The 20,625-nt window shown below is 40.2% G+C and overlaps 2 protein-coding genes across 2 annotated transcripts; one reads left to right on the top strand and one right to left on the bottom strand.

The window, feature by feature from the left end:
• Window positions 1-298: 298 nt before the first annotated feature.
• On the bottom strand, window positions 299-2,569 carry LOC148030549 (uncharacterized). The gene is made up of 3 exons (XM_087687269.1): window positions 2,220-2,569; window positions 1,257-1,944; window positions 299-712 (listed from the first exon to the last, which is right to left on the bottom strand). Exons 2-3 carry the CDS (start codon window positions 1,584-1,586, stop codon window positions 335-337), a joined length of 708 nt encoding a protein of 235 aa, XP_087543395.1. The 5' UTR covers window positions 1,587-1,944; window positions 2,220-2,569; the 3' UTR covers window positions 299-334.
• A 7,565-nt stretch (window positions 2,570-10,134) lies between these two features.
• LOC148030548 (linoleate 13S-lipoxygenase 3-1, chloroplastic-like) lies at window positions 10,135-19,087 on the top strand. The gene is made up of 8 exons (XM_087687395.1): window positions 10,135-10,603; window positions 10,717-11,247; window positions 11,374-11,706; window positions 16,041-16,126; window positions 16,207-16,314; window positions 16,418-16,734; window positions 17,165-17,431; window positions 18,331-19,087. Exons 1-8 carry the CDS (start codon window positions 10,135-10,137, stop codon window positions 19,085-19,087), a joined length of 2,868 nt encoding a protein of 955 aa, XP_087543521.1.
• The last annotated feature ends 1,538 nt before the right edge of the window (window positions 19,088-20,625 follow it).

Genomic DNA, 20,625 nt, shown 5'->3' with positions numbered 1-20,625 from the left:
AAAGTGTATTATGGTTTCTATCACGATGATCCTCATTCACTACAAAAGAAAGGTCCTATAGACGCGCACTGTACATGCGAAATAGCGGGCGCGTGTATTAGTGCGTCTATTCGCGCTAGTATATAGAACATGTCTGTATACCCGCATTTTTAAATGCGCCTATAGATGCAAAAATAAATACACATATTTTTCATTTCTCATAAAGTCCCTAAATATGACCAAACATCTTAACAGCTAGTATTTTTTTGAATACATTACCAACTTTACTTCTTTTTGAGTATTACAAATATACATCCAATCATTCAAAGCTAATTATATATGCTACAATGAATGATCAATCTTCAATGAGATCAGCCCTTGCTAGACTATCTACCTCTAGGTCTATATTACCAATAGGCAATGAAACAAATAAGTCTATCCCACTGTCAGATGTATTGCTATGCTCAATTTCTTCATCATCATCTGCAACCATATTGTTATCCTCTTCTGTGCTTCCTTGAACATCCTCGCGGGGATTATCTTGCACTGCATCATGTATATCATCGATCATGGCATCATCATGTGCATCATCATTGATTGTATCATCATTGATTGTTGGATTGTCATCAACTATCTCTATGTTGGTAGCATTGCCATATATTGGTTTTGAATGATTAGATATGGGGATGACGTGCCACCATCGGCTATTGTTTACCATTGGGTGATACACAACCTGCATTTAAAAAACAAAAAGTAAGCAACTTAGATATTCATTGTATTTTGAGAATGTATCAATAAGTAATATATATATAAATAAATAGCTTCTAGTATACCTGCTCGCATTGTTGAGGTATTACGAATGTATCATTCTTGCCTTTGTGAAATTTTATAGATTCAATCACTACAAAACCACTTGGATGACATCTAATTGTGCAATGCTCACCCATTGTTACTACTTCTTTAAACCACTTCACATCTAGTACATATATAAAAAATCACCTAAAGTTAAGCTTCAAAATATCTTGGATCAAGCCATAATAACCTTCCATGGTGCGATTGGTATCCTAGAAGTTTGCAAGGATACCACAATCCTAGGTATTTCTCTTATCATCTATACGTTGAGTTCGAAAATGTTTGCCTTCACACCAAATAGCATTGAACAATGTACACTAGTAGTACATTGTTGAGATCATATTAATGATTTAGTTACAGATGAAACATGTGAAATTATTATATCATATATAAGTAAAGATAATTTAATTATAAGTATGTCTCACCTTTGATAAGCAACCTCGTGCGTATTCCCACTCCTCTTGCGATATATCCATCGCCTCCTCTTTTTCCATCTTCTCCATTTCTTCATGTAGCCAATCTATATCAATATGATGTGGAAGCACACTTAAATGTTCTGGATATGGGACATTACATCCATGTCTAGCACAAAATGTTTGCCTTTTGCTTACTCTTCTTGCCCTTGCTTCTTTATATAGTGTCACCCATTTGCTCATTACTTTGCTGTTAAGCACACAAAATACATTTAACTTGCGAAGTTCCTCTTTCATTAGCACTTTGCTCCTTCCTTTTCCTTGAGGTATTATAGAGGTCATCCTCAAATCTTCATCACCTTTTCATAGTCGTGGTAAAGAGGGGTCCACTTTAGTAAGATATTTAGAGATTTGTACAAGAGATGATTGCACTAACCAACCCTCACCCATGCTTCCCTCGGGCCGTGCATTTTGCCTTACAAAATCTTTTAGGATTTTCATAAAGCGCTCTAGAAAAAACATCCACCTTGCATGAACTACCCCACAAATTGCGATCTCATCAATCAGATATATGAGTAAGTGTACTTGAGTAGTCAAAATGGAGCAAGGAAAAGTTTCCTCCACCAAACAAACCACCTCAATGGACAATACTCGAGCCTCTTGCAACGTATTTGAATCGATTTCCTTTAAACTCACAAATCTACCAACATGCAATTGAGAATGATGATTAGTTTTGTCCATAAATTCAAGCGAGTTTACTATGTGATGTACATAATAAGTAAACTAAAAAATAAGTATAAAGTATACATACATCGCGAGCTCACCCATCTTGTAAATGATATCACACACATCTTTCGAAACACAATGGGATATGCTAGTAGGAAAGATAAACTGTATGTAAATATTCATACATTGTTAATTAGTCTACATAGTTACTTCACTAATTAATATATTTATGGCTATGAAAGTCCTTACCTGAATCATTTTGTGCCAATCGTGAGACTTTAAACCGGATAGTTGCTCCACACATTTTTTATTTTTCTTTATGAAGGATCCCTTGAGGCATCTCATATATCCTATGGGAGTTCAAAAGCTACATATATACTGCTTCACCATCTTTTCTTCGGTCTTCGACAACATCCAAGGTGCACACGGTAACTCGATCTTTCCTCTAGGTCCGCGATGCGTGGCCAAGCTCGTCTCATACATCCAATGCTATGTAAATCCTTCCTTACATTGACAGAATCACGAGCCCCGATTAAGTGATCCCATAATGTAGAGGCAACATTCTTGAATATATGCATGGGGTCCAACAGGTGATTGATCTTGAGTTCAGTCCAATATGGGAGACGAAAAAATATAGACAATCTAAGGCACAAACAATATATTATTTCTTTTTCTCATAATGGAGTGTACTTTAAAGACAAACAAAAGAAGTAAACTAGTTACCGACTCATGCCGAGTGGAGGATGATCATTGGCATGTGTCCAAGTGTCCTTCCAATCTTGAATGGTCAAATCCTAGACCAAATCTCAAATTTTTGGGCTTTCTTTCAAAGTAGGCCACAAATTTTCTACGTGTTGCCAAGCTAGTGTGTCTGAAGGAATTCTCTACTTTCCATCACTTGAATGGTGGCTAGCATGCCATGGCATGAGTCTCGCAATAGATTCACACTTAAACATAAGTTGAATACGTGGAATAATAGGAAAATGTCGCAAAACCTTACAAGGCACATCCATTGATTTCATCTCCTGGTTGTATCTTAGTTCACTACAAATAGGACACTGTCATGGAGATGCATGATCCCCACGAAACAAGATGCAATCATTGACACATGCATGGATTTTAACCTAATCAAGACCTCCAAGAGATGACAAGAAACTCCTTGCTTGCTCCCTTCTAGTTTGTGATTTATTTCCATTTGGAAGCATTTGTGACAATAACCTGCATATATTGTGCAAACAAAGTTAATAAACCACGAATATTGTCTAGAAGCATTTATGAAATAATATCAAATGATACATACTTCAATAATACATTCAAGCTAGCATTACTCCATCCATAAATGGTTTGTAAGTTCAGTATCTCGAGAGATGCACGTAGAATGGAGTAGGTGCAACCTTCATACAATGGAGTTTTCGATGCTATGTGTAGCAAGTCATCTGTCCCTCTAGTGGTGCCCTCCCCCCGAACCTAATGGGAAAATAAATCGTGCATCATGTTGTCCAAAATCTCTTCCTCCAAAACTTGATGGGGCATTTGAAGAGGGCTGCTATCGTCATCATCAGTCTCTACTCTTCTTGAGGACTCTACCTCCTCGCGTTAACGCTTCGCAGCCTCTCGACGCCCCGGAGGGACCATTTGAGGATGTGGTACCGCATCCTACTCAATTAAAAAAAGGAGGTTTTGTTTCATGGTGAAGATGCAACATAGACCAATAATATGTGTGTAAATAAAGCAATAAAAATTACTGGGTCTTTTTCTTGGTCCCACTCTCCGTACATGCTGAGGTGTGACATTGTGATTCGACGTGCTCGAAAAAAACATCCTCGACAACGATCACACATACATTTGATTTTTCGTCGTAGCTAAGCGTCTCGATTGTGAAGACGCAATGTCTCATCCTCACTGGAGGATGTACTGTTTGTTGACTCAGTATGTCCCATACTAGTAAAAGATGACGACATAATTACACCTGAATCATAAGGACATATATGATTTCATTTGGTATATATGTCATATTCCCTAAATGCATTGATACTTACAACATGGAGGTAAATATTTTGATATTAAAAGACTAGGAAAGTCATGACATGTTGATCCAATCAGTTTAATTGTAACCGCACATCTATCAACACGTGTAATATGTCTTATCTGCGCATATACACGCGCAATTACATGTGCTTACAGCAAACGTGCCATGCAAATATTAAAAATTTTTAAAAAATTGTGTGGCTTTCTTTTCAAACTAGTGCTTTCCTACATTTTTTGCGCATTTTCTACTGTTTGAGCTCAACATCACTAATCATGTCTATCTATCACTTCATAAAGACAATGAGGAAAGTAAATAAGAGTAAAAAGAGGACAGGAGGAAGGAAGAGCCAAAGAGTAAAGAACAAGAGCCAAATAGCAAGGAAGAGAAGAAGATTCAAGCAACTTACCAAGGGAAGGGAGAAGGAGGACAAGGAGCTTCCAACCTAGCTGCCACCCGTCGGAACAAGCAAAGAAGATGAGTTCTTATTCTCTCTCTCAATCTTGTTTTCTTTCTCTTTCTGTTTGTCTCTCTCTCTCTCTCTTTACATGCTATAGACTGTCATCTATGGAGGTTTTTTTGCGCGTTTTTTATAAAAGATTGCAAAATATGGTTCAACTGTGCGCATCTGTCAGCGCATCTAGATGACAGTGTAGACGTAGATATAGATGCGAAAATAGACGCACTGACAGATGCACACAGAGACGTAGATATAGACGCATCATATAATATGTTTTATCTGCACAGGGTAATATGATTTTTACTTGTGTAGATGTGGAATCCTGGATCTTCCAGCACTGATCCTGAGTTGGAACGCATGAACAACACCTTAGCAGAGTTATCTAGAGGTGTTAGTGCTTTTTTGGAGGTTTTTCAAACAAGGAGAAATTCATGGGGGAGATGACCAATTATCTTGGTCACCCTCCCACTACAGAGGAGGTTTTCAGTGTCATGTCTGGGACACCTATCACATCTTTGCCTAGCACTGCCGCACAAACACCAAACCTTGGCACACCAAACCTTGGTACACCTCTACTAACATGTACTCCACGCACTATGCATACACATAGATTAGCTGATGCGTAGGGATCAGCTGAAGTACATGGATCAGTCGAAGCACATGCATCTGCAGAAGCACGTGCATCGAGTGAGGTAGAGGGTAGTGCCCATCAAGGGAGGAGGGAGAGTCGTGCGGAAGGACGAGGAGGTTGAGGCCTTTGTGGGGGTTGCCTAGGAGGTGGGTCTCGATCACCCTCACCGGGAAATGAGAGAGATGAGTCTCCACAAATGTACTACTCTGTCACTGATATTGGTGGTATCTTGCATAACCCTAAGGGGAGGGAAGTGATAGCCTACTTGAGGAGTGTCGTGCATGCCACATACAAAGATTGCATGATTCCCTTTAAGCACCAAAAAAATGGTTTGTGGCAAGAGGTGCTGCGGGCAGTACATAGAAGGTACCCTAATCCCGAGATTTCATGATTCTCAGATGATTGAGGACAGTCAAAGGTGAGAGACGCGCTTCATAACAAGAGGTCTCACCTTATGACGCGCGCCAAGGAGTCACTACCGAGACAAGAGCAGGGGCGCCCTGGATATGGCCAACCACCCAATTGCCACCGTAGGGAGTGGAAAGAGGCCAAGAAGAGAGCAGCGGAGAAAATGACAAGTTGCCAGCATGCAGAGATGCGACGTATCCAGATGGCAACTATGGGATCGTCACATTATGAATCGAGTGGCAGAGAGTCATGGGAGGCTAAGTTTGTAAGTATTATTTGATTTCTTTTTTAATTGAATTTTGTAATTTGTTTCAATTCATTATGTAGTGTGTTCTAATACGTTGTATGTTCAAATTGTTTTGTAGTATTATATCGTTGGTAGGATGCCTACTCCTAGAGAGGTAGACTACCATCGAGGTCATAACCGGGCATCCACTTGGCAGCATTTCTACGAGGGACTCATCATGGAGGAGCAATATAATCATGCCATGAGAATTCCACAACTAGAAGATGTATGTTTTATTTTTTACATGAAAAGTATAGGTAACTCTAATTTATTGTTTGTAATGGTGTTTATATATCTTAATCTTTTGTGTAGGTAAACTCTGATGCAGTTGAGGATAGCGAAGGGGGGACTAGCAGTAGCGGTGGCGGCAGCGGCAGCGACACAGGCAGCAGTGGTGGTAGCGACGATGATGCCTCTTCTGAGGAGATGTAGAGGAGCCCTATGCATGCATGCCTCCCCTTGGCTTGTAGTTTTCATTTTTGATATGTATTACTTTCAGCTAGTGCTTGCGACCATGACCATGCTTGAGGTCACAAGCACTAGAACTCATCATGTGTAAATGTTTCATATATATATATATGAAATTTCGTGTTCTACATACATTGTTTTGTTTTCAGTACAAAAATCTTCGAAATAATCTTTCTCTGTTTTCCCTATCTCTGGTTTTTTTTTCATACCTCTATTTTGTGCGTCTATCAGTGCGTCTAAATTGCAGGAAAAATGCGCGTCTATTATCGTCAAAAACTTGCAGAGTACACGCTTTTTTAGATGCTCAGTAACACGCGTGTATAGACGCATAATATGAATATATCCACTTTTTTATAAATATGATTATATATTTACGGAGTGCGTCAACAGGCACATCTATATGCGCATGTAGGTTTCACTATAAGCGTGCTTTTAGACGCGAAATTTTAGACGCGGTAGTAGACGCGATAATAAACGCGCCTGATATTTTTTAACACAGTTCAAATATTGTGTCTACAGGCGCGTCTATGGAGCCTTTTTGTTGTAATGATTTATATTATTTATGTAGCTTTACATTGTCTTATTATCAACTAAGTATATGATCTTGTTTTATATTGTAAGTAGACACTCTCTTTCCTCAAGAAAAGAGCTCGTTAAAAAGTTGTTAACCAATGAAAATAGTGGAGCAACTATCACTAACCCCAATTGAGCATGAACAAGGACCTTTCTAATACATTTGTATTTTATTTGTTGTGGAACCTCCTCCTTAGAGGATATTTACAACCATAAAAAATATTTAAAAATATGAAAAATAATATACGTACCTGGAAATACTCGAGATTGTCTAGGTATCTTTGGATGGATTAGTCCATCACTTGGATTGTCTTTTGATTGAATTCTTTGGGCTTCGAAGAGGATATATTTATGATTAAGGAAAAACCTAAATTGGCCTACCAATTCTCAAAAGGAAATCAACTTTTGTAAAACTTGTGGGATTACAAGGACTTAACTAGGTACCTTTGTCACTAGTTATTTTTTAGTGCTCATTGACATAAAAGAAAGTGTAGTAAAATACATATGCCTTGAGAAGCCAAGCCATTTGCCTTCAGGATTTGATCTCTATCACATTTTGCATTACAATACATTGGCATTTTTATGTCAATTAGGCTGGATAATATGTGAGATCTATCCTTAAACACTAATTGAGCATGAATAAAACCCTTTCTAGTAAATGTATATTTGACCCATTGTGAAATCTTCTCCTTAGGAAGTATTTACCCATGAAAAACAATAGCCATAGCTTGAAATACTCAAGATTGGCTAGGCACCTTCATGAGGATTCATTCATAGCTAGATTGTCTATTTCATTGAATGCTTTGGGCTTCAAAGAGGATATATTTGTTATTAAGAAAATTTATAAATTGGCCTATCAATTCTCAAAAGGAAATGAAATTTTTGAAAGTTTGTGGGATTACAATAAATTAACTAGGTATCTTTGTAGCTAATTATTTTCAAGTACCTCTCCTTGATGTCAAAGAAAGTGAGATAAAACATATCTACCTTGACTACCCAATCCATTTGACTCAAGGATTTGATCTCTAAGTACACATTGTCCATTACAATCCTTTGTATTTTTAACCTTAATTAAGCTTGATTATAGGTGACATGGGCAATGTGTCCTTTAACTCAACCTCAAGTAGGCTTGATTACAAGTGACTTGTGTAATATGTTTTTAAACTCTAACCTAATTTGGGATAATCATAATAAGTGCAATAATCTTACATATGTGAGCAAAACTAGTTGTGTTGAAAATTTTCAAAGGTGGACTTAGTATGTTAATGCTTATTTTAGGACATTTACTTAATGAGAAAGAGGATAAATTTCATATATTTTTACAATGCACATGTATTAGACATGTATTGAAGAATATGCACAAATGGCACACTACAATTGGTTCCTAATTTCCACAATTATTGAGCTAGGTCACATGGTGCTCAACATTAAATTATTGATAAACATAGTAACCTTTATAGTGCTGGTGTATCACCAATTAACCTTTAGAGAAATAAAGATAAGAATTTTGCAAACTTGTGTAAAAAAGGATGAGAAGCAATGTTGTATTATTGAGTGACTATTTAATTTAGGCCTAATTTGTTTGGCAACCATTTCCCATAAACTATTTGTACTTTTGCACGAAGTATATATATGGCCATTAGTAATTGCACGAAGTATATATATGGCCATTAGTAATTGCCCAGCATGGAATGTGAGGAACTAAGTTCCCTAGTTGTGTGGCCTCAAATTCCCTACTATGCTATATGGAAAACATGATTTCCTAGTTATATGACCTACAAGTCCCTAGTTTAGGATGTGGGGAATTAAATTTGCTAGGTATATGACCTACAAATCCCTAGTTTAGTTATATATAAGGAGTTCATACATGCATGCCTAGGATTCCCTAGCATGGAATGTGGGAAAAGTAATTCCCTAGTTACACATAGGGAATTTATATACACATACCTAGAAAAAGTTAGAGAATTTCTTACATTTCCAAGAGTTTTCCTATGTAGGAACTATTCAAAAGCTCCTTGTGGTACATGTCTTGCTCCACCATAGCAAGAGGTCAATATCTTGTTGCCTATCTCCATTTTCCCCATTGTTACACTTCTTATGGTAATGATATTTCAAGCTATGGTCATCTTGGCTATGGCTTTTGCAATATCTTTGGTTCATTTTGAGCATTTTTTGTTTAGAAGAAACTATCTTCATTACAATTTGTTATAATGTAAGTCACATTTGGTGGCTTATAGTCCGTGTATACAATCATGAATATACTTTTCATGCACCTATATAGATGGGATGATTATGAAATTTATTGTGCAACTTTACACTCATTATGCAATTCGAAATTATAATTTCAAAAATTGAGTGAGTTGTTGGCTAGAAATAATTTGTATGTAGATGTAGATTTGCAAGCATCAACTCTTTTCTATTTATTAAATAAGCCAGTCTACATTTAGCAATGTATCTAAATACGACCTTAAATCTCCATAATATTGTATTGAAAAGTGTGCTTATGCCATAGTTAAATAGAGTATAAAAACGTGCTTAAATTGGTGTTTAAAATTGTGCTTCACATGTCAAAAAAATATGTGCAAAGACGTGTTTATATTCATGCTTGCTTCTCATAGTATAGATGCGATCTTAAACACAACTCCTTTGGCACATTCATAAGGAACCTAATAGGTGCATCTATAAAGGTTTTTTTTTTTCAAAAATCTCATCTATTGTGCCATCTACAAAGCTAATCCTTGATATTGTCTCTAAAGTTACTCATTGGCATGCAATTTGACACACGTGTGTGCTTTTTCTTTTATAAAAGCTCCAAAAACGTGTGAATGTGTATTCCACCATGCCCCTTTTCCTTGAAGTGTTTCTGTTTTTTTCTCTATGCACACGACATAAGAATCTTTGTTTCCGTAAGAATCACGTCGGCATCAAATGGAAAAGAAATAATTTGAGGAAAAGGGGAGATTCTATCCGCACCAGGTATGAGACAATATGCAACTTCTTTTACAAATAAATGATTTTTCATATTATCAACTATCGTTCTTGCGAGCCGACATTGAGGTATTTAAAATTTTCCATATAAGTCGTTTAGGAAGTTTTGTTTGTTATATTTGGCTGTCAACATCGTTTACTGTCATCACCGACGTGATTCCGTCTACCAGGGTACAGAATACCACAGGTGATGACTATTACTAGTTCTAAATGGGCATTCATCATTTCATGGAATGCAGATTTGTGAATAAACGCAATCTGTTTACCGTCACTAAAGCCCTGTGATTTCTTGCTCGACTGTTTTGATCTGTGTTACAGCGGAGGATGTCTGCAGAGAGCGTTACAGTATGGTCGACAGCTGCCCCGGCCTGTCGCAGCAGCAAAACACAGTTCTTCTGCAACTTTACATTTATCAAGAGCATCTCGGCGAATGATCACAGAAGCGAAGCGGCATGCAAAAAGAATGGCATGGTATACTGCAGGGCGGCTTCCCAGAGGCCGAGGGTGAAGGTCACAAGAAGGTCGACAGGGAGGAGCTCCAGCAAGGGATCATCATCAGGGGGGGATAGTACTGCGCCAGCTTTATCTTCTGATTCTTCCTCCAAGTACACTAGCGAAGGGATACATGATTACGAGCCCTGTTTACGGTTAACGGCAAAGGTTACGATCCGGAGGAAGCGTAGCCTGCACGTCATCGAGAGGGTGATAGAACAGGTGGAACGTATGGGCGATGCGGCAGGCCAGGCGAGTACCGTCACCCTCCAGCTCGTGAGCCAGGACCAGCTCGACCCAAGTACGGGGCATTTATAACTCTATTATTGCGTACCGAGTGCTTGGCTTGGCTTGGCTTGATCCTCTGACTCATCGTCGTCTCATAATTTTCCGTTTGCTTGGCCTCAAACGCAGAAACGGGCAAGGGCAAGCGCAGCCACGTGGCGGTCCTCCAGGGCTGGTCCGAGAAGGCCAAGCTCGCAGCTGACAAGGTCGTGTATCTGGCGGAGTTCCGCATTAGCAGAAGCTTCGGGAGGCCAGGCGCTATCGCCATCGTTAACAACCGACAGAACGAGTTCTTCCTCGAAACCATCGCCCTCAATGGCTTGCCCACCGCCGCAGGCTCCTCCGTCTACTTCTCCTGCTACTCCTGGGTGCAGTCCAAATTCAACTGCCCCCAGGAGAGAGTGTTCTTCAGCAATCAGGTCTCGCTGCCCGTTCAGACCCCGCCCGGACTGAGGGACCTGAGAGAGATGGAGAAAGTATTTCTGCGAGGCGATGGCCGCGGCGTCAGGAAAGAGTGGGAGAGAGTATATGACTACGCTGTATACAATGACCTTGGCAATCCAGACAAGAGCAAGGAGCTTGCTCGACGTACCTTGGGTGGTAGCGATAGGCTGCCCTATCCTAGAAGATGCAGGACTGAGAGATTATCAACAAAAACAGGTACACAGAATATCATGTGTTGCAACTGCTTTCATCCATATTCTCCACTAGGAGAGATAATTCGCCATGCAACTTAATCGTGGTCATCTTGCTTATATGACGTTCCCATATTTGATTTTGTTACAGACGTCAATTCTGAGAGCATTTTACCAATGGGTTTCAAGATTTATGTGCCTAGAGATGAAGTGTTTGAAGAGGCTAAACAAGAGAGCATTCAAACCAATACACAGATGGGTACAATTCACCAGTTAGTGTCATTATTGCCCAACGCATGGAAAGAGATGCACGACTTCCAATTCTTACATGATTTACAAGAGCTTTACGAAGGTCAAGCCTTTCAATTGTCGACATTTGGCCTTGAGCAAGTCATGCCCATTGCTCTTATCTTGAAGCAAGCAGAAGTCAAGGTCAAGGAAATATCAAAGATTTTGCAATATCAACAACCTTCTATGCTAGCAAGTAAGAAGTCTTATTCAAAAGTTCATTTATAGATTTGATAGTATGCCCTTTTGTTTCTTCATGATGAACTTGAAATTATGTGAGAATATAAGTACATTTCTTTTTCTTCAAATGAATAGTACATCCGAAAATTCACTACATGCAACATGAAATATTCCCTTATTTCACTTGAAGACATCACCTTTTTGGTAAATTAACTTGTTGCTTTTGATCAAATCGGTCATTTTACATTTGTAATGTCGTCCCGCTAGGTTTAAACAATACACAATTTTAATTTCTTTGCCTCTATTTCTCTCATTGTTTGTCTCTTAGATTCTAAGCCTATAAAATGCCTTAGAAAAATTAAGTCAAGAATTACGCGTATATATGTACATGAAATATAGTACTACCCTCAGTCTCCAATCACCAAATTATATAAGCCATATATCAACATTTCAAGCGATGAAATTATTCATCCAAACAATTACCCCCGTCATCGCTAAAACTGTTAGTATGCATATCTCTACAGATCCATCGATGTTTACATCGCTATATGCATCGTTATTTGCGTCTAGAGATTTAAGCATTATACACTATAGATCAATACAAAGTAATGAAATAAGGGTTGTACTTACTATCAAGGCGCGGATAAACCTAACATATCTTGTACCAATCATGGGATTTTAGTCTTGTTAGTTAGTCATATTTAGAAAATCTCGACGTGAGAGAATGTATTATATCGGTTGGTGTGTGAATAGACTAGATAATTTGCTTCACCATGAGCTCCTCTTTAGTAGTTAGGACCAAGGAGCATGAGATAGTTGCACATGATCAGTAGAGCTCGTCGTGTGTGGCCAAAGTGCATCCATCTTGCCTACCTCCTTCAAATCCATCCATGTTCCCAGAGCATCTCTCTTTCATCCATCCATGTTCCCAGAGCATCTCTCTTTCTTATGATATGGTATGACAACAAGTTACTAGTATTCTTGAAAATGTGCATGGGATCCAGCAAATGGTCGATCTATAAATGGGTACAGTACGCCAACTTATAAAAAACTTAGAATTATCACATTTCTCTTGGAACCAACTCATCTTTCACTCATACTAGTTTTGGGCATTCATTCTTGTGTGGGTTGTTGTCCAAGGAATCTGGCTATTCGACAAGAATGCGACATATCCCTAATAGATCATCTTTTTCATGGTCTGTGACCTTCGAGGTGTCCTAACTTTGGTCTACACAATGGACATGCATGGTAACCCAAGGTAACCACGCTTGTCACAAAATCCATATCTAGTCAACACAAACATTAACCAACCATATTATATACCACCAATGAGGAGAGAATACTACTAGCTATACATTGTAAGAATTCGAGGGGAGTCACAACGGATTTATGCTATCCATAGCAAGACAAATCCATAATTCCTTGGCTCTCATGAAAAACCTAGAAAGATGGAGTTAACATGACCCATCCTCACAAGTCGGCTGCCATTTGTTGGGTTCCATCTATGGACCTATTTTTTGCATGCTACATTGTCAAGCTCACCATGCCTAACATGGAAAACATGTGACAAATATACAATGTAAGTGAAAAGTATCTAACAACCTTCTAAGAAACAGTTTGCCCTTACAAGTGTTGTCAATACGTGTAAGGACTACATTTTGGACATATTTTCATGGATTCTTATTGTCCTAAAAAGAACATACAATCATTGACACATGTATGAATACTGTTATAATCCATGCCAATCTTTCATAACACTTGTCATGTATCATCACGAGACTTGGGCATTGTATTTTCATATAGTATTATGTGATATTTTAGTAGCCTGAAAATTTTTCAAACACCTTTAAAGAAATAAAAAACCATTTTTATTTATGCGTCAAGACAAATGAATGTAGTATATACCTAAAGAACTCAATCACACTTGCATCACTTCATCCTCTCTTTACTGTATACTTAGGAGCATAAGGAGCATCTTTAAGTGAGATACTTGACACCATCGTATAATGATATAAATGCCTCCTCTCTCAATAGATCAAATGACCAGGTATTTATAGGTAGTAATGCATCAATCATTGCCTCCATTTTAAGCTCCAAGTTTAGAGAAATGTCTCAAAGCTCCCCAATGACTTCTCATGTCAAGGGTGCAGTTAGCAGAGTGTCCTCCAATGAGTTTATTGGCTTAGGTGCTCATTCCATTGTATGCTCAGGAACTCCTCTTACAGGCCAATGTTATAAAATAGGGGTATGGGAGCTCATGATAATTTCAAAAATATCCATAGGAGGGAGCGGCCAAGCACACACCCTTGACAAATGTACACCTTGCCAAGGTTGGGGTGGGCTATGATAATGGTACAAAAAATGAATTAGTTAAAATTACAAAAACATCCCTTTCAACTATTTACTTCTATGAATATATATGTCCTCCATACATTTCTTGTATTTATGGCTTCATTTATTATACCCAATGGTGATCTCATTTCATTAAAATGCACTCTTCTTAGCACATCCTTTTTCGAGTATTAGGTCCATTTGTCGGTTGGAAGAAATTTTCCATTTTGAGGATAGGGGGATGCATGTTTAGGGCAATGATCTCAAATTGGAAATCTGGATCATGTTGCTAAATTTGGTCCAATAACTTTCCATAAACATATTTGGTTGAGGTAAATAGGTTCATAGTTTTAAAATCGAAACTATCCAAAATAGAGGAAGATGTCTATTAACAATAGAGTGTCTTGTTCTTTTGAAAACTTTCCCCTCATGCCTCTTCATGGAACAAAAATCCTCCAAAAGAAAAGGAGAGGATACCTTGGTCTTGCTACTAATTTGCAAGAAAGTAGAGGGCATCTAGGATGACTTATCATCAAGAAGGCCTTGCCACTTCGCTAAGAAATATATTCTCACTCTTACTAATGTCCTTCTCATGTATGTAATGCATCAACCCTTATGACCATGGAGGAACTCTTGCATAATCCTACCTTGGACATAATATTTTAGCTGAGATACATGATATATGTAAGTAGTGTTGTAATGGGGGGCCATAGAAGATGGAAAATGACTTCTCTAGTTCACGTAAGAGGTATGTAGGGTTCATAGTAGATGTGTGTTAGCTTAGATCTGCATGTCAACATGTGTCATGTTGATTTGGGCACTTTAAAAATTTGTGTAATCCCTCTCCCTAAACTCCACCTCGAAACACTTTTCATTCATATGAATTGTTCATAAGTTCTTAATATCTTCATATATTTGCGCAGTAATATAGTAAGTCATTCATCTTGCACATTTCCTCCCTTGCTTAAGCATTGCCATTGAGTTGGATGTAGATTAAGCAAATATGGGTCATATATATATGTAAGGCTTCAAAATGTGCAACAATTGAATGCTTGATTTCACACTATGATAGAAAGATCATCATTCGAAAGTGATTCCTCTTCGACTCCATATCACCCCTTTTTGTGTAGCTTTATCACATGTAATAGCTCAGTACATGCACACTATGAGATTGCATCTCAATATTTCTTCTCCTTTGAGGTTGTAATAATGTTGAAATGATGGTTTTGAGAGACCCTAATGTTCCCAAAAGGGGTATCGCATACATGTTAAGGTTGCCATCCATTAATCTTTGCTTAGATGTTGAAATAGAAGGCAATACCACTCTCCTATTGAGCCAAAGAAATCCATCAAGAAGCATATAGGTTGACTTTTGCAACTCAATACCTTGTTGTGGTTTTCAAACTATGGTAGAAAGATCATCATGGGAGAGTTATTTGTCCTCTTGAACCTCCTATATCCACTTGTTGTGTAGCTTCGTTATAGATCTTGAGTACATGCACCAATACCAGATTATGCACGGTCAATATATTATCCTTTGTCATATGTAATGAATGTCCAAATCAAGCTTTACAAAGTAGCAACCCGTTTGTTTGTTGAAATGGGAGGATTAGCCATGTTAGAAAAATATACGAGCTCACGGTGATCAAATTTGAACTTGAAATGTGTGCCATATATGCAGCCTTTACTATACTCATTTAAGCTTGGACATGCGTTGATTCGGGGCCACATTATACGTATTGATTTTGTATGTATAGAAACGTTTTACAAAGGTAAATTGCATTGAGGCTAGTCTAGTGGATGAGAGTTGTACTCTTACAACCTCTTATAAGGGTATCAATGGAAATAGATTGCGACTCTTAAGAGAATGATAGGTGTTCCAGCCTTTTGACTTCAACCCTTAGTGGCGTGAAGTTGCTAAACAAGCTATAGATGGTTTATTACAAGTTGGAGCTCATTGACTGCCTTAACCTAATTTAAAAGGGAAAGCTTTCGTCTGACGAAAATCGTGAAATGCAGGAGATGGATATGCATGGGTTCGGGACGTTGAGTTTGGTCGGCAAGTCCTTGCAGGAACAAACCCTGTCGCCATTCAATGGTTGCAGGTGTGTCTTAAGCCCTATGCCTATGTTGGGGCGCTTCATTTGCTTAACTTTATATTTCATTGATTGTTGCACTGTTGCAGGAATTCCCACCAACCAGCAGCTTGGATCCAATGGTTTATGGATCGCCACTGTCGGCGATCACGGCTGAGCATCTCGCGGGCAGTCTGGAAGGACTGACGGTGGAAGAGGTGAGGTCCTTTAGGGAGGGAAGATTTTGAAAATTACTTTTTTCAGCTTAAATGAGCGTTAAACTTATATTTATTGGATAATATACTGTGCTGATGGGCGAAGGCTATGAGAGAAGGAAGGCTGTTTCTCCTGGACTATCACGACGCGTATATGCCGTTTGTGAAGCGCGTGAACGAGCTGGAAGGAAGGAAGATGTACGCGTCCAGGACGCTCTTCTTTCTCGCTGCAGAAGGGACGATGCTACCAGTGGCCATTGAGCTGAGCCTGCCGCCGCCTTCGAGAGGAGCGCCCGCCAGCAGGCGCGTCTTCACGCCAGCTAAGTATTCGTCTGCCAACCGCCTTAGCCACTGGGAATGGCAGCTGGCTAAGGCGCACGTGAGCTGCAACGACGCCGGCTTCCACCAGCTCGTCAGCCATTGGTGAGTGTTCACTATTCTCACGATCCGTAGAGCATGCACAGGAAGTTATCGGACAAATTCTCATATCTATGAGGAAATGTCAAAGTCTCCAAGTGCCTATCACAAGAAGTCTCTCGCATTGCCCACCTGGGGTTGAACATCATGAGCTTCTACTTGGGAGGCACCGCATACCTAACTAGGTGTGCCTAGAGTGAGATACTAATGTACCCCAAGGCACCAGCCTCTCACCCTAAGCGCACCTAACTACGTATACTATTCCCCCCTCATAGAAGCTCATGATGCTACCATAATTTGCAATGTGGAAATTTATTTGAAGCTTCTTCTTCTGATAGAATGCGTACCACATTTTATGTTTATTATTATCATTATCATTATGTTCTTTACTATCTTTGCCTTATTTGTAAATGACCAAAGTTAGGAATAAATACAGGATGCGAAGCCATTCCTGCGTAGAGCCCTATATCATCGCCATGCACCGCAATTTGAGTGCCATGCACCCCATCTCGAGGCTCCTGCATCCCCACTTCCGATACACCCTGGAGATCAACGCCTCTGCTCGCCAGTACCTCATCAGTGCCAACGGCATCATCGAATATTGCTTCACTCCAGGTCCCTACTCCCTCGAAATAAGCTCGGCAGCCTACCGTTCCATGTGGAGGTTCGATCAGGAAGGGCTGCCTGCTGACCTGATCAGAAGGCAAGTATATATGCACATGTCATAATGCAAATAAGTACTTTTGTTATTTCCGGAATAAGAAACCTGCAAACCTTTACGAGAAAAGCAATTGTGTCCATCTTAATCTTTAACCAAAATGAGACGGAAGAAATTCAGTCAGCAGCAAAATTTTGGACTAATAATGCCTAGCTACATAGCAGCTTCTTCCAATGGTTGCAAGCATCATCTGCACGAACTCTTGCAAGTATAGGCAATCAGCCTATAATCGTAGTCCGGGAGCAAGAATGGCAGCAGCTGCGATTCCTACATTCCAATACGGCAATAGCTGGTTGCAGTGGGTGCAGGTTCCCTTGCACAAGTTCACGATGACGTTAAACATGGAGTGATTTGTATTCCTGGACTTCCCTATGTTGATGGGCTTATAAGAATGGCTGGCTCCCTTATTGCAAAGCTCATGGATACATTTAGATAAGTCCATGGGAATTATAATAACTTACAGATTTCACAAGAAATTTTTGAGATTGGTCAGATGTGGGAAAAGGAGCTTTTACATTTTGCAAACCTACAATGTTGACATCATGGGGTTGTAGTAGAAATTTTTGCAAACCTACTATGTTGACATCATATTAGGGTTGTAGTGGAAATTGTGTGTCTACTTGGGAGGTATCACATGCCTACCTAGGTGCGGCTGGGCAGGGGATGGTGGCCCCCTAGCTTAATGGGAAGGCGGTCCCTTGTGCCTGCCTAACTGCAGGTAGCTAGGTATGTGGTCGTCCCTTGCTGCTAGCAGAAGCTCATGGTGATGCTAAAATTCACAATGTTCCGAGAATTATTGTGGAAATTTGTCTGCAACTTTTCTTTTTGTGTGAAAGAGTAACTCACTAAAACTAAGTCTTCGTGTATGGTCGTAATAATTACAGGGGCATGGCAGTGGAAGACGCTTCCCAACCAAACGGACTGAAGCTGGTGGTGGAGGATTACCCGTATGCGGCGGACGGCCTGCTCGTCTGGGAGGCTATCAGGGAGTGGGTGGATGAATACACGTCTCTGTACTACCCGGACGGGGAGTCTGTGAGGGGCGACGGGGAGATCCAAGCGTGGTGGGAGGAAGTCCGGACGAAGGGCCACGAGGACAAGAAAGACGAAGCATGGTGGCCGGTGCTGGAGACGCCAGAGGATCTGAAGGGGGTGCTCACGATCATCATCTGGGTGTGCTCCGGGTACCACGCGGCGGTGAATTTCGGGCAGTACGCGTACGGGGGTTACGTGCCCAACCGGCCGTGCCTGACGAGGCGCCTGATACCGGAGAAGGGGACGCCGCAGTACCGGGAGTTCGACCGCGACCCCGAGAGGTTCTTGCTCTCGGCGCTGCCCAACCGGCTGCAGGCCACCACCCTGATGGGGGTGGCGGCCACCCTGTCGTCGCACTCGCCCGACGAGGAGTACCTCGGGCAGAGGGTCGTCCGCGCCAACTGGACCTCCGACCGCCAGGCCGTCGCCGCTTTCGAGCGGTTCTCCGCCCTCTTGCGCCAGATCGAGGCCGTCATCGAGCACAGAAACCGCAACCCCGCCCTCAAGAGCCGCTGCGGCCCCGGCGTCCCCCCCTACGAGTTCTTCTTGCCCTCCTCTCCTCCCGGCCTCACCGGCCGCGGCGTGCCCAACAGTGTCTCCATCTAGTACGCACGTGCGCAACTTGATCATCATCTCAAATTATGCGCCTGAGCCTCTCAATTATGCATCAATTGATCGGACCTTGGACCAACCAGATCTCACAAGGGCAACATCTTCAGCTGCATTGAAGTACGTCAACAATCTCATCGACCCTAATTAAAGCTTATCTTTTCTACCAGTATTGCCAATCCCATGCATCTTACAGCCTGTCAATGTATAATTACCTGATGCTTTCTGCATTTTAACGCCCTGATCTGTTCACTGAAGTTTTCAGCAAGTGAGGCGGATAGCAGACTCTGAAAAACGGTTGTCAAAACTCATCGTGCTTCTCCCTCGGCCTAGGTTCAAGATTATGTTGCAAGTTAATGCAATAACATGTAACAGGACATGAGGAAAATGTTGCAAGTTATTGGAGTTGTGTATATTCTCTTTTCTTTTCTTTGCGGGGCATAGGCGGGATTTGCATCCTACATGCTGCGTGAATTCATGAGTTACAAGATTTCACTTCAAGATTGTCAGCATCCCTTTATTCTTGGCTGTGCTGCATATTCCCAACCCTCCTCTCGTGCTGTTCTTTAGATGCCCGCAAAAAATTTTATGAAGGGCATATCAATAAAAGTGATCTTGCTGTGAAAATTGTCTCAATCTTTTCATTGGCATCAAGTAATGTGGACATCTGAGAATGCAGTATAACAGAGATTGCACCGATTCACAAGAATTAAATTGATTTGGTGTCGTGAACGGCTATGTACAAGAATATTTGTGATTGTGTCGCTTCGCTGTAGCGTTTCAAATATATTTAGAATACAATAATTAATAAATTGCCACATCACATTGATTAGTTGTGACTTGTTTAGTGTTTATTTCCACATGCCCCTTTGGACAAGGCATCACTAATCAACTACTGTTACATTTAATCATGCCAATCTCCTTGTAGCATTTTTCATGCTTATCAACTTGTTGCTAATGGCTTTGTCTGGAAATCCACCCACATTGCATTTGTTGAAACATGTTCTAGCTTGAAATTTTAGCCTTGACCATCTCTTGAATGAAGTGATACTTTTAAGTCCACATGCTTCATCTTTTTCGAGTGTTTGGGGTACTAGCAAGATAAACACATGATAACTTATCACAGTAGATGGTTAGTGAAGGCCTATGAATTAATTTTAATTCATCTATTAACATTTGAATTCATAAGCCTTCTTTTGTAGCAAGAGCAACTGTTACATATTCTACCTCCGCAGATGATAATTTGACCATTGTTTGTTTTCGTGATTGCCAAGTAATTGGTCCTCCTGCCAAAATATAAACAAAACCAGAAGTAGAATGATAGGTATCCATACTCCCCTCCCAATCCGAGTCAGACCACCGAAGAAGGGTTGTGAGTTGACGCAAGGATTGATCCTTGGTATAGCGAAGGCCAAGATTGGATGTGCAATGAAGATAGTGAAAAATGCATAAGAGTGCCTTCCAATGTTTAAGGCCAGGATTTTGCATAACCATGAAAGATAAGTAACTCCAAAGCAAAGATCGAGACATGCACT

Source organism: Lygodium microphyllum, chromosome 10, assembly GCF_053477565.2.
Source record: "Lygodium microphyllum isolate KBCC chromosome 10, Lygodium_microphyllum_v1.1.10, whole genome shotgun sequence".
Classification (NCBI taxonomy): domain Eukaryota; kingdom Viridiplantae; phylum Streptophyta; class Polypodiopsida; order Schizaeales; family Lygodiaceae; genus Lygodium; species Lygodium microphyllum.
Note: the sequence above shows the minus strand (reverse complement) of the source record. Positions and strands in the feature narration are given on the sequence as shown.